The following is a 13,976-nucleotide window of genomic DNA, read 5'->3' as shown; positions in this document are numbered from 1 at the left end:
AAATAATATTGTAGATAAAATAGTATACCTAGATTTTATAACAATATTTAGTAAATTTCAAAAGGTTTTCATGCTATTCTTTTAGAATACATGGAAAACATGTGGGACAGACCATATTGTAAGTAATATAAAGAGATGAATCACCAACTCTTTGAATATTTGCACCCCAGGAGTAGTCATTTAATAGAAGCAGGTTTTCAAGAGCTTTCTCAGAGTAAATCCTTTAAGATCTTATCAGTGACTTGGAAAAAGGAATGATTGTAATGTTTATCAGATTTTATATAACAGGCAACCTGAAGAAATATCTACTACATTGGACAATCAAAAATTTTAAATGATCTTGATGGGCTAGGACATCAGACTGAATCAAAGAAAATGAAATGTAATTGGAATAAATGTAAAGTCTTATACTTGGGATCAAAAAATCAACTTCATAAGTATAAGAAGAGGCAAGTATGACTATGTAGTGGCTCTTCTCAAAAAAAGCTTTAGGAATTTTGGGGGGCATGGTATAGACTAAATGATATTATGTGGCAGCCAAGAATACTAATATAATATTAAGCTATATTGAAAGGCATTCTGTCCCAGCCTAGGGTGATGACAATCCTGGTGTACTCTGTCCTGGTTATACTGTACTGTGCATCATATTTTACAGAGGACATAAGTAAGCTGGAGAATATCTAGGGAAGGGTGAGTAACCAGCATGGTGAGAGGTCTTGTGAAGTTCAGTGGAAGGAACTGGGGGTGTTTAGTTTAGACAAGAGAAGACTTAGGTAAGATATGATAGTTGTCTTAAATGTTTGAAGAGCTGTTACATGGAAGAGTAGGATTAGACATGTATTATTAGGCCCTGTTGGGCAGAACTAGAGAGATGAGTAGAAGTCTAAAGAGACAAATTTAAAATTAATGTAAGGAAGGAAGAAGGAAATGAATTTTTATTAAACTACTACATTCTAGGTACTATGTGCAGAGTACTTTACACATATTTTCTCATCTGATCCTCACAATAACCCTGGGAGGTAGGTACTATTATCATTCTCATAGTACAGTTGAGGAAACTGAGGCACAGGTTAAGTAACTTATCCAGGGCCACAGAGTTAATAAATGTCTAAGGTTGGATTTGAACTCAGGTGTGCCTGACTTCAGGTCCAGTGCTTTTATCCACTGTATCACCTTTAAGACAGGAAAATATCCTTAAGAACTGGAGATATTCAAAAGTGGAATGGAATAGGAGGAAATGAGTCCCTAATTCTCAAGAAGGGTCTTAGAAAAAAGTCTGCATGACCACTTGTTGCGTATAATAGAGTGAGCATTTTTGTACTGACTGCACTGAAAATTTTTCTTGAACCAACCTAATCTTCAACTTTTAATGTACTCTCCAAATCCATTTCCTATTAGCAAATTTTATGTTTTATGGTATATTTGAAAGAGCTCTAAATTTGAAGTCAGAGGAAATGGATTAGCATCCTGGCCTTGCAATTTACTATAGAAATGACCTTGTGCAAGTCTCATCTCCACTGTATGCCTCCGTTTATTAATCTGTAAAATGAGGGATTTACACTAAATGGTGTCCAAGGTTTCTGTCAGATCTGATCAACCTCCTTGTTAGGAAATGAAAGTATTCACCTCTGTACTTCATTTGTTTGTAATCTTTTATGCCTATCTCTGATGATGTTCACTTCTGATGATTTGTTGTGGTTTGAAGGAGAGCCTGACCCATGTTGGCAGAGCATAAGCTTTGGCAGGGCATACCCACGGTGAAAGGTTTCTAGGATGGGCCCAGTAATGGATGATATGTCAATTGCTTGTGGAAGATCCTAGCTAAGTGTAGCTAGGTTCATCACCTGAGGGTGATGAATTCATTAGGGCTGGATGATTTTGAGTATCACCACTCATAAAGAACGTCTCCTAGGGCAGAAAGAAGCTGGGGTCAGTTTTGGTGTAGGGAGTAGGCTCATTTAAAAAAAAAAAAAGGGTGCTTGAAGTGAGAACTATCATTATTATTATTACCATCATTATATTGCTAATGAATGATTAATTTAGTTCATGACCCTAATGCAGACTTGCCCTCTTCTCTCCTTCTTCCCATTTTTCCATTCATATGGTCACCCCTTGATCTAGTGGTAGTTGGACAGAGAATTACAGCCAAGCCAAAGGACTAGGAATATTTCCATTTTTCTCTACTCTGGTCAGATTCCATCTGGATTATTGTATTTGGTTCTTAGTGTCAATTTTGGGGCTACAGTGATTATAGAAGAGAGTAATCGCTAAGATAGATCAAGGATGCGTATCCTGGAGAAGAAAGACTTGCAGCAGACAAGGTTGCTGCCTTCATGTCTTTGGAGGGCAGTCACGTGGAAGATGGATTCGTGGTCTTTTGCTTGGCAACAACATCAATAATGATAACAGCAACAAGAAGCATTTATTCAATACTTGCTTTGTGCCAGACATTGTGCCAAGCACTGAGAAGACAAAGAAAGGCAAAAACACGTCCTCTGCCCTCAAAAAGCTCACATTCTCATGGGGGAGACAATCTGTAAACAACTACGTATGTGTCAGATATATATGCAGGATAAATTAGAGGTAATCTGAGAAGGAAGGTGCTGAGCTTTAAGGTGGACCTCAGAGACTAGATGGCCTCCAAGGTCCCTTCTAGTCTTAGGTCTGTGAAGTTCCAGAGAGGCCCATATCAGCTCGATGCAGGGAAAACCTTCTTGAACATTCCAGAAACAGAATGTACTGCCTACACTGGAAGAAATTTCCCCGTTACTGGAGATCTTCAAGTGAAAATTGAATATGACATATTGTCAGGAATGCTATAGAGATCTTTAATCAGGGATAGATGACCTCGGAAGTCCCATCTAGCTCTGAGATCTTGTGATTCTGTTTCATGATTTCACGAAGATTCTGAAATGGCAAATATACTTTGGGGAAGGAAAATTAAAAGCCTAAAAATTAATTAACATATGACAAGAATTGGAAGAGAAGAAGCAGGTTCTTAGTGTTGACAATATGTACTGGCAACCAACTCCCCACTAAATGGTGGTGAAGCCAAAGTTATCCCAGGGGAAAGACAAGGATTTGAAAGCCTAACCCACTGCCCATAATTCTGTACCTGAGCCTTCCACCCTAACTCATCCAAACCTGGCCCATCCCAGACCCCAGCCTCCTGAATCCAATCACCAAGGATTTAGGAGAATGGAGTTGTGCTAAGTCATGCAGAAATCTCACATAATAAAAATGCCTAAGACAGTGCTCCCTAATGCTAATGGAACCCTGGGGGTGAGGGAAAGAAAAGAATAATAACTATAACATTAATATTACATGCTTTTATAGTGCCTTAGGTTTGCAAAGTTCTTTCCTCACAGCTACTCTGTGAGTGAGCCAGTGCAAGGATTATTATTCCCATTTGCAGACAAGAAAACTGAGGCTGAGTAGAAATGCCTTGCCTGTCATCACTCACTGAGATGGTGTCAGAACTGGGATTTGAACACAGGTATTTTGATTTGGAGAACTGTAGAGCTGAAGAGCTTCTGGAAGACGTAATAGTAACAGTAACAGTTGAAAAAATAACATACCGGGGGTCGAGAGACCTGTGCCTAAGTCTGAGTTCTGCCACTAATTTGATATATGACCTTGGGTAATCAATCTACTTCACCTTTTGTGTAAAAACAAGCAAGAGCCAAAGACATATTTTCAGTAGAGCCATTCATGGTTTAATCCTTTCCCCAGCAGGAAATTAACAATTGAAAAAGTTTTGCCTCCCAGCTTACTGTGCTTTTACAGTATCTATTCCCTCCCAAGTGGTGGCCAAGCTTGGAAAAATTCATGACCTTTCCTAGCTGAGACTTTGAAAAAGAAGTAGTTGAGAGTGGTTTTATTTTTCATTCATCAGTATGGACAGATTGTCAGCTTGGTTACGCTCTGATGGCATTTGCCGCCTTATGGATCCCTATCTGAACATCTTGCCCTGACAGTTTCCCACATATGTAATCCTGATCCCATTGATGAGAGAAGCCCTCTCTAGATGTCAGGCTTTCAGAAAGCACAGCATGAATTCTGAGTCCCTCTGTGTGTTTACCTCCCTCCTCCCAATCATGGAGCCTTTTTTTAAAAAACTAAAATGTAGGGAGAATCTTGTCTTTGGGGCAACAGACCCTTTTCTGACTCTTTTCACTTGGGGTAAAAATAGTTAAGGGGTGTGTGTGTGTGTGTGTGTGTGTGTGTGTGTGTGTGTGTGTGTGTGTGTGTGTGTGTGTGAAAGAGAGAGATATGAGGAAAGTTGTAGAGAATGATTGGGGGGAGGGGTGGTTTTTGGGGTTAGCACAGGCATTTCAGAGAGTGTTCCAACAGCTGATCTCCACTGGTATGTGTTCTTCACCTTCTATGTTCTACCTTCTCCCTTTTATTTTAGTCCAGGAGAGGACAGCAAAGCATAAAGACTGGGGACCATGAAGGAGAAGAAATAATCCCCTCTAGATATTGGCTCCTGGGAGATCACCCCAGCTGTCTCTCCCTAGTTATAGCTGGACTTCTAGCTACCATGTAGGCATTTGCCTGCTTTTTCTCCATAATTCTTTACTTGCCAAGTTCTGATGGGAAACATGTCCCTATTCTTTTGACAGTGGTGTCGACGAGGTCAGTGTGTCAAGTTTGGTGAGCATGGACCCCGACCTGTAAACGGCCAATGGTCAGAGTGGTCAGCATGGTCGGAGTGCACACGGACCTGCGGGGGAGGAGTCACTCAACAAGAGAGACACTGCACTAACCCCAAGTAAGACAGCTGAGGGAAAAGCATGTAGGCAGCATGGCATTGTGGGAAACGTACTGACCTTAGAGTCAAGAGATCTGGGTTGGATTCCTACTTCTGTCACTACTAGCTGTGTGACTTTAGGTAAGTCACTTCTCTCTAAAATTCAGTTTCCCCTATGTAAAATAGGGATAATACCATTCCATCCATCTCACAAGGGTTTTGGGGAAGAAAAAGTATTCTGAACTTTATAGTGCCATAGAAATGTGAATACTTAATAAAATGTTTGATTTTCTGCATTTTGCCTAAATATACAGACATGCCCCATGTAACTCTGACCCAGGTTAGGCTGCTTTACAATAACATCACTAATTCATTTCAGTCAAGCTCCCCTGTAGTCTTAGTGAACCTCACCATAATGGCATTGTGTCCAATCCTTGGACTATTCATAAGAGGAGGAGAGAATACCTAAGTGGTACCTACATGGCCATTTGTCAGGGATGCTGTTCATACAGGGATTGGATGCAGTGTCTTCTGAGGTTCCCCATGGCACCTTGATGGTGTGACGGTATGATGGCTTAAAGTGGGGTTTAGACTTCATGGGACTGGAGAGATAGGGAAAGGACATAGAATCAGAGATATGTATCTGGAAGAGTCCTCAGGAACCATCTGGTCCAAACACCTCATACTAGTACAGTTGAGGAAATAGAGTCCAAGGGAGATGATTTGCCCAAGGGAATGTTGTGAGCACCAGAGACCAGATATAAGCTTGTTGCTCTGAATTCAGTCAGTGCTTTCTCCACTATACCATACTGCCTCCCCTAGCATGCTTCTGTTTTGACACCATGCTTGAAGTCTTTGCCTACCTCTAATCTCCCAATCTGCAAATACTATGCACTTCAAAATAACAGAGGTCTTGCACAACAATATGAACAATTTTTAGAAAGTTTTCTTTCTGTGGAGCTGAAAGGTGTGCAGGTTTGGTTAGAGCATTCTATAAATTAGTTCTTGAGGATTTTCTTCCCTCATTCTTGTTGTAGAGGAAGCCCTGAGGTCTTGAAGGTGGTGACAGTGGAGCTTAAGCTCTGGCAAGTCTTATGAAGCTTTAAAAGTTTCAAACACAGACCACACAATGGATCGCTTTTATCTGTCATATAAAGGTCAGTTTAACTAAGTATGGAGAAACTCATTCCCAAAGGACTAGTAATTAAGAGAGGAAGTTTTTTGCCCATAGAAGTTCATGAAACAGTTGAGAATAGTGTAGGGATTGGGATCTGCATTGGTGTAGGTAGCATAGACACTGATGAAATGGATCTCTAGGCAGCATAGTATAGTGGGTACCTAACTGATGAGCAAACCTGAGTTAAAATCTTGCCATAGATACATACTAGCTGTGTGACCTTGGACAAGTGACTTAACCTCTCTCACCCTTAGTTTCCTAAAAACTAAAAGGGGGATAATAATACCTGTACCCCTTATCTCCCAAAGTTGTTTTGAGGATCAAATGAAGCATTTTATAAACCTTAAACCTACCCTCTTCTGGCTACCTCTCCAATTTACTACTTATAGGTTTTCAGGTTGGATTCCCAAGGGAGTCACCCCTCCCAGGTTCAAGGGTCTTCTAAATCTACTCCTAAAACTGTAGCTCAAAAGTCCCCGTTAGTGTGCTTACCTGTAATAGTCAACCAATAGGTATAACTGGCTCAAAGCAAAAGCATTTACTAAGATGGCACAATAAGAACAGTTGTTATACAACATTCTCCTCTCTCCCCCATAAACTGGGGATCTACTTTCCCACAAATATGCTTAGTATAAGTTGGAAGAATGCAAAGGGGTTTAGAATACATGGTAGCACACTGATAGGGAAATACATGTGCCCAAGGTAATTCATGCTTCTAGTACTGCGGGGCTTTGGTATCCTTTCTTTTCTTATAAGGTTCTCACAGTTTTCCTCCCTGGGCATAGTATTTTTTTTGCTAGAAGCATCCTACAAATGGCCTTGCTCTTTTCAACAATTACCTTGCTCTTTTCAACAGCTCAACTCTCAATTGTTAGGGAGCATTTTCTCTTGAATTTATTATTGACTTTCTCCTTTACTTCCAGGAGTCACTCTCCTTGAAACTGCTTCCTGTCCCAGCTCTTTCCCTCTCTCTTTCTCTCCCTGTTGGATATGGTGATTCCTGGATGGGTATCTCTGTTGCAAGATGTAATGGATCCTCCTGTTACTCTCTGCTAGAGGCATGAATATCATACTTCACAAAACTACTCCCAGTCTTGATTGTCTCTCAGGATTGGCAGACTTGTTTTTTAAGGGCCAGAGACATGGGCAATCTTTGCCCCACCAATGGCAAGTCATCCCTCTGATGCCATCAGAAAAAACTTCTTTGTAAGAAAGCATAGATGGTCTTTGCACTTCATTTAATCCATGAACACCTTGTCTCTTTGCTACCTGTCTCCTGTGATTTATAATTGGGTTAGGAGGAAACTCTCATGCCCCTCCATAAATGTCAACTATCAGTGTTATTATTCTTTTCAAGTATTGAAGTAATATCTAGTGAAAAGGATATTGGGCTGGGAGTCAGATTTAGATAAGTTCAAAGCTCTGCTTGACACTTACGAGCTGAACCTCTCTGAATCTGTTTCCACATGTGTAAACTGAAGGCAGTGATGTTTATTACTTACTTCTCAGGATGACTGCAAGAATTGTTGGAAAAACTGGAACTTAAGTACACAATGAATGAAATAATTGTTTGAATTATCCTATTTTCTACTTTGAGTTTTATTATTAAAATACGAACAACCCATATCTCATTAGAGTTTTAGTGATTACAAGCACAATCTAGCATGGATAGTGCAATTTTTTTTTTTAACAGATGAAAAAACTGGTGTTTTGTCCTCAGATTTTCCTACAGCATTGTGTATTACTCTCCTTTGCCTCTATCCTATACTCATCTATATCCTGCTTAAGTGAGGACACATTTTCTCTATTAAGAATGTAAACTCCTAGATAGCAAGGTCTATTTTATTTTTCACCTTTGTATGCCCCAATATTTGTCAAATTCAATTAAATGATTCCTCTAAGGCAGGGTTCTTAACCTTTCTGGAACCATGAACCACCTTTGGTAGCCTGCTGATACTTTTGGACCCCTTCTCAAAATAAATTTTTATACACATAAAATATATAGGATTAAGAGGTCTTGCTCTATGTACCTAGATCACCTAATAGCCAATCAAGGGCATCTACTCCCACCTGTGTGGTTTTGGAATGTAGGGAAACTGTGCCTACATGTTAGGTGATTTAGGTAACCCTTGTTATGTATAGAATTTGGTCATAAAAGTATTTTTTAAAATAACAAAGAAGTTTATGGATCTTAGGTAAAGAACCCCTGCAAAGGTATCATGGATAATAAATGGCAGACCCTGGATTTAAACCTAGGCCCTAAAATCATAATATTTAGAGCTGGAAGGGATGTGGAAGATCCAGTCCCACATTTTACAAAGGGAGAGAGAGAGGCTAAAACCTGAAGAACAAAACTGGCAGGATTGAAATTAAGGTCTCTTACCTCCAAATTCAGCCCTTTCTACCCTTCCGTGATACCATTTCACTATGTTTCTCAACAGTTTTGCAGTTCATTTTATGGATCAGGTTGCATCTACCCCAGCATTTTGCAATCTCAGTATTTTCCTCAGAAAGAAATAAAATGACCTAATTTAATAGCTCAGCTGGTAAGAAGCAGGGAATGACACCAGAGAGATTTAAATTCATGCCTAATTCCTATCTGGGGATTGAGAACCACTCCCTTGTAATGGGGCATTGTTCAGAGAAATAGCATAATGTAGTTGGAGAAAGGCTCAATCACAGAAATAATCACCAAAGGCATTCCTTATCTTTTCCCACAGAATGAAAACTAATCAAGACATTGTTTATTTTAACTTACATAGGAGGCCCAAATAAAAGCAGATTTTTTGGCTGACAGTCCCAAGGTGATTGCCTTAATCCTTCTCCATATCTCATTTGGCTCTGAACCAACAAAATGTTTTTTCCTCTGTTAAGTTGCTGGTTGGCTTCTTACTAAATTTGAAGCATGTGGTTGTGTCCACTTCACTCAACATAAACATTTTCCTTTTCCCACACAAGGATCCTTGGGAGTTTCCTTTTTCACATCTCGATGGTTTTTCCAGGTCAGTGCATCATTTTACACACACCCCCTTTGAATATTTTATTTTCATGCATGTTTTTATATTACTTTTGTGCCCCAGCAAGAACCCTATCCCCTAAAATAATCCTTCCTTAAAATAATGTGCAGTTAAGCAAAATCAATGGACACATTAACCATCTCTAACAATGTAGATCTTGTTTTTAACCTGTAGTCCACCACCTCTCTATGAAGATGAGGGAGGTATATGTTTCATTATCAATTTTTCATTGAATTTAATTCTGATATTTTATAGTGGGGTTCTTTTTTTCTATTTATTTTATTCAGGTCATTGTGTATTATTGTTCCCTTCCTTCTACTTTGCTCTGTATCACTTTAAACAAATCTTTGCAGGATCGTTATTTCTCATAGAATAATTATATTCATATACTATAGTTTATTCTGTCTTTTATTTTCTTTGTGCATTTTATGGACTCACATTCAGTGTTAATAAAGTCCTCTGAGTCGATCCATACTATCCAAAATAAATGTGATAGAAAGAACTCTAGATTTGAAGTTGAGACCAGGATTACAATCTCAGTCTGCTTCTTCTGGGCCATATGATGTTGGACAAGTCACTTCTCCTGTGTGGGCTGCAGCGACCTCTCTACCTCACAGAATTGTTTTGGGAAAAGAAAAGGCCATTCTCTTGGGAGGAGGGGAGGAATTCTTATCACTTGTGATTTTCCCTTACTTTGCTGAATCATTGGATTAATTCTTCAGGATTTCTCCAGAGAGAAATTATTTTACTGGGAATTTGTTTAAAATCATTATGAATATCAGGAACACTTTCTCACTTAGTGATCTGATCTGTTTCTATAGCTTCGATTGTTAAGGTAGTTCTATCTGTCTGTCTATGTTCATCCTTCATTTTCAAAGAAGACCATGATATCAGAGAAATGATGACATGACTTGCACTTGACTTTGTTTTGAGTGAGGGAGGGCTGTGCAAGGTCACCAGCCTCACTTTCCCCTCCTGAGTCATTGGATCCGGTGACCAGATATTTGTCAGGATGACTAGAGAATGCCCAGGATGCAGTGGGAGACCTTGGACTATTCAAGTACTCACTTCGAGTGAGGTAATATCCATTCAGTAAATAGGCCTCTATAAGAAGTAGTCAGGGAATGGCCCCTTTAATAAGCAAAAGAAAAAAACATAAGTTTTCTCAGAATCAAGCTGAGAGAGAAAGAGCAATAGGCAGATAACTCCCAAATCCCTATTCTAACCTCAACTTCTGCCTTGAGCTTCAAAATTCCATTTCCCTGACAGACATCTCCATCTTAACCAAATCCAATATATTTAAAACAGAACCCCTTATCTTTCCTCCAAGCTTTCCCTTCTCCCTAATATTTCCACATTGACTAGGGGCACTACCATCCTCCCAGTCACATAAATTCAAAACCTGAGATGCTCCCTTAGCCAGCCCTCAGTCAGTGGCCAATTCAATTCAATTTAACCAACATTTATTAAATACCTATTTTGTACAAAACTTTGAGGATGCATAGATACAAACTGATATAGTTCCTGTCCTGTAGGAGATTAAGGGCTATTGGGATGTGGAATTGTGAGGGCAGAAATCATCTAATACAAGGTAGCGTATTATAGAGCCAGAAAGTGAGCTCCAGAAGACTCAAAGAACATTTAAGGCAAAAGAGATCCTGTAATCAACCTGACCTCTTCCTTGTCTCTGAAGGAGCGTGCTAGGAGAAAGATGACTTTTGATTGGGAGGATTAGGTATGTTTCACCTCTGCAGCAGCTCTTACTATATGTGTTCCTCTCTAGTCACATTGTTATTGCCTGCATTCAAGCCCTCATTGGTTCTTTGCTGGGAGATAGTCTCCTAATGTCTCCCTTCTACACGTCAATGCTTTCTCCAGTCTGTTCTCTATACATTGCCAAAGCAATGCTCTCCCCCAAAACATTCAATGGCTCCCTATTGTCTACTCTATAAAATATAACCTACAGATCTTTATATTCAAAGCCTCTGTCATCTTACTTCAACCTATTAAGCATTATCTCTTTTGATTCCTTTCTACTTACCCTATGTTTTATAGTCCAACTGTCATATTCATATCCCCCATCTTTTTCCTGCCTTTTTGTGTCTCCATGTCTTTGTTTCTGCCATCCCATCATGCCTGGATGGTATCTTTCCAACTCCTTAACTTCCTGCCTAAAACTCTTCTTTGAACATCCCAATCAGACACAAATTCCTCAATGAAATTCTTGATATTCCCTAGGTGAAAGTGAACTCTATCTCCTTATGGCATTTTGCTTAGGCCTCTCCTTTGCTATTCTCAATCCATCAACAAGCATTTATTAAGAACTTACTGTATGCTAGGCTCCATGCTAAACACTGGAAACCCAAAGAAAATGTAAAAACACAGTTTCTGTCCTCAAGGAGCCTACATTCTTATATTGTATCTGAGATACATACAGAGTAAATAGAAGGGGGCATTCCTGGTGACTTAGTTATTAGCTAATAATCTACCTGCTTTTTTAGAGCAAAGACTATTGTATTTCATCTTTATATCAACAACATATTGCACAGGGCCTTAAATGTAGTAGACACTCAATAGTGTTTTGTCTATGTTTTCTCTAATGCCTAAAGGTTTTCCTATGTACATTAAAAGGAATATTTTCACAAATGTTTAGACATCTTATCTGGCTCAATGAAGTTGTGCATTTAAATCTTTATTTCAGCATGTCTTAAAAACACAGTGCTGACAAAGCAAGACAGTACTGGGCTATCCAGCTGACTCCACTTTCAAATAGAGTTAGATTGGGGAATCCAGGTGCATTTCCTAGCAAGGCATCCTTTCTTGGAAGGGAACACTGTCCATGTTTTTTTAGCTCCCTCTAATGAGGACCAGGATACTAAGAACAGATGGCATGCCCCTTTAAGAATATGGGCCTCTCTGTGGTCCTGTGGTGTCATTGATTGTTTTCAGCTTGGGTTCCTGGAGTTCTGATATTTGCTTTGCCAAAGTTCCATTAAGAAAAAGCAAAACCAAAACCTATATATCACTTTACTGCAAAATATAATACATTTCACAAATATTATCTCATTTGATTCCCACAGCAATCCTGGGAGTAGGTGCTATTATTATCTATCTCCATTTTATAGGTGAGGAAACTCAGGTAGACAGAGATTATGTGACTTGCCCAGGGTGATAGAACTAGTATCTGAAATCAGATTTGACTTGAGTTCCTCCTGATGCCAGGCCCAGCACACTATCTACTGTGCCACTTCTTTATTTAATACCTATTACGTACAGAGTACTGTGCTTAGCATTGGGAGGATACAAGATTTGGTTAAGACAGGGTTCCTGATCTCATGTTTAAGGAGAAGAATAAGAATAGAAAACTGTAAAATATAGTAATACAGGCAGCTAGTTAGTGCAGTGGATAAAGCTCCAGACCTAGAGTAAGAAAGACCCAAGTTCAAATTCAATCTCAAACATTTAGTAGCTGTATGACCTTGGGCAAATCATTTAACTACTGCCTGCCTCAGGTTCCTCATCTGTAAAATTGGGGATAATAAAAGCATTTACTTCCTAGGGTTATTGTGGGGATAAAATGAGACAAGATTTGTGAAATACTTCACAAATCTTAAAGTGCTATATCAATGCTATTATTAATATATGTTGAGCATACTAGAGTGTAGAAGCAAAGAATTATACAAAGTCTAAGGGGAAAAATTTTAAGTGAAGGGGAAGATATCCTGATCATTTGAGTTGGGCCTTAAAGGATGGTAGGAATTCAACTGGTAAAGGCATGGGCTATCCCAAAGGAAAGAGTTGTCCTGTTCCAATGGAATGTGTGAAAGGAATAACACTATCCCCTCTTTTTTTCCTCTTTATGAAAAGGTTGATTGCTACCTTTTGTTTTTATACTATAGTTAATGTTCTTTAATCTGTGCCCCACATCATTCAGTTCTTTCTTATAACAATAAAAAGAAACAACTAACAATAATCACATCTGACAGTGTATATATTTCACATCTCTAGCCTCCACATTTACTCCTCTTTTATAATACTTTGGATCTATGAAGTGCTTACTTCACAACAACTATAGAAAGCAGATAATCCAATGATTATTATCCTTATTTTACAAAGATGAAACTGAGAGAAGGAAGGGAAGAAAAAGTAGGGGTGATTGCTTAGGAAAGAACTGAGGGGTGAATGGTGAATGCTAACGCAATTAGCGTCAGAGTTGGGATTCAAACTCAGGTCCAAGACTTGCTCTTTTCTTAAGGACATTCTACCTCCCCCAAATGAGATAAGTCTGGTGAAGGCGGGTTATGCTAGATGGTGGAGGGCCTTGAATGCCAGGCAACAGAGTATTATTTTAGTAAGCTACAGTGAATCACCGAATAATTTTGATCAGGATAACAAGGTCGGATCTATGCAAAAATCAAGTATGTCAGGCAGCAATTTTGGAATGTTCTATCAGGTTTTCTTGTCAAGTATCAGCTATTTCTCAATCCTTTTTAACAAGGGGAATTCTCTGCTCTAGAATCTTGCTTGTAAGCAAGGAAAGAACTCAGTTAACTGAGAAATTAGAGCTACAAGCTCTGATTAAATCACTGCTACTGCCATACATTGCTCAAAAGAGAGCATCCTGTAGAAGACAGATGTATGTAATCCAAGGGCACCAAAGTACACAGGATTATTTGGAGGGAGAAGCAAAGGATCTTGAGCTGTAATGGACTTTGAAGATTATCTAACTCAATTCCCTTATTTTACAAAGGAGGAAACTGAGGCCTTGAGAGGTGAAAGGCTCACACAAGTGGGATATAGTACAGTTGGGATGTGAATCCAGGTCTTCTGGTAATGACATATACATACATACATACATATACATTGTTAATTCATTTCAATAAATACTGACTAAGCACCAAATACTGCAGAGAACTTTGTCAACTTTCTTTTATGTATTGTCTTCCCTGTTAGAATATAAGCTACTTGAGGGCAGGGATTGTCTTTATTTTTTGCTTGTATTTGTATTTCTAGTGCCTGGAACATATTA

At 39.0% G+C, this 13,976-nt stretch overlaps 1 protein-coding gene across 2 annotated transcripts in view; it reads left to right on the top strand.

The window, feature by feature from the left end:
• Nucleotides 1-13,976, top strand: part of ADAMTS18 (ADAM metallopeptidase with thrombospondin type 1 motif 18) — a 203,419-nt gene that overhangs the window by 110,097 nt on the left and 79,346 nt on the right. For both annotated transcript variants that reach the window (XM_072635876.1, XM_072635877.1), the window contains one exon: nt 4,626-4,774. In XM_072635876.1, the coding sequence (XP_072491977.1) occupies nt 4,626-4,774 (149 nt within the window). The remainder of the gene's footprint in view (nt 1-4,625; nt 4,775-13,976) is intronic.

The sequence above is a fragment of the Notamacropus eugenii genome, chromosome 1, assembly GCF_028372415.1.
Source record: "Notamacropus eugenii isolate mMacEug1 chromosome 1, mMacEug1.pri_v2, whole genome shotgun sequence".
NCBI classification, from domain to species: domain Eukaryota; kingdom Metazoa; phylum Chordata; class Mammalia; order Diprotodontia; family Macropodidae; genus Notamacropus; species Notamacropus eugenii.
The sequence above is the reverse complement of the archived record's forward strand: the minus strand, read 5'-3'. Positions and strand labels throughout refer to the sequence as shown.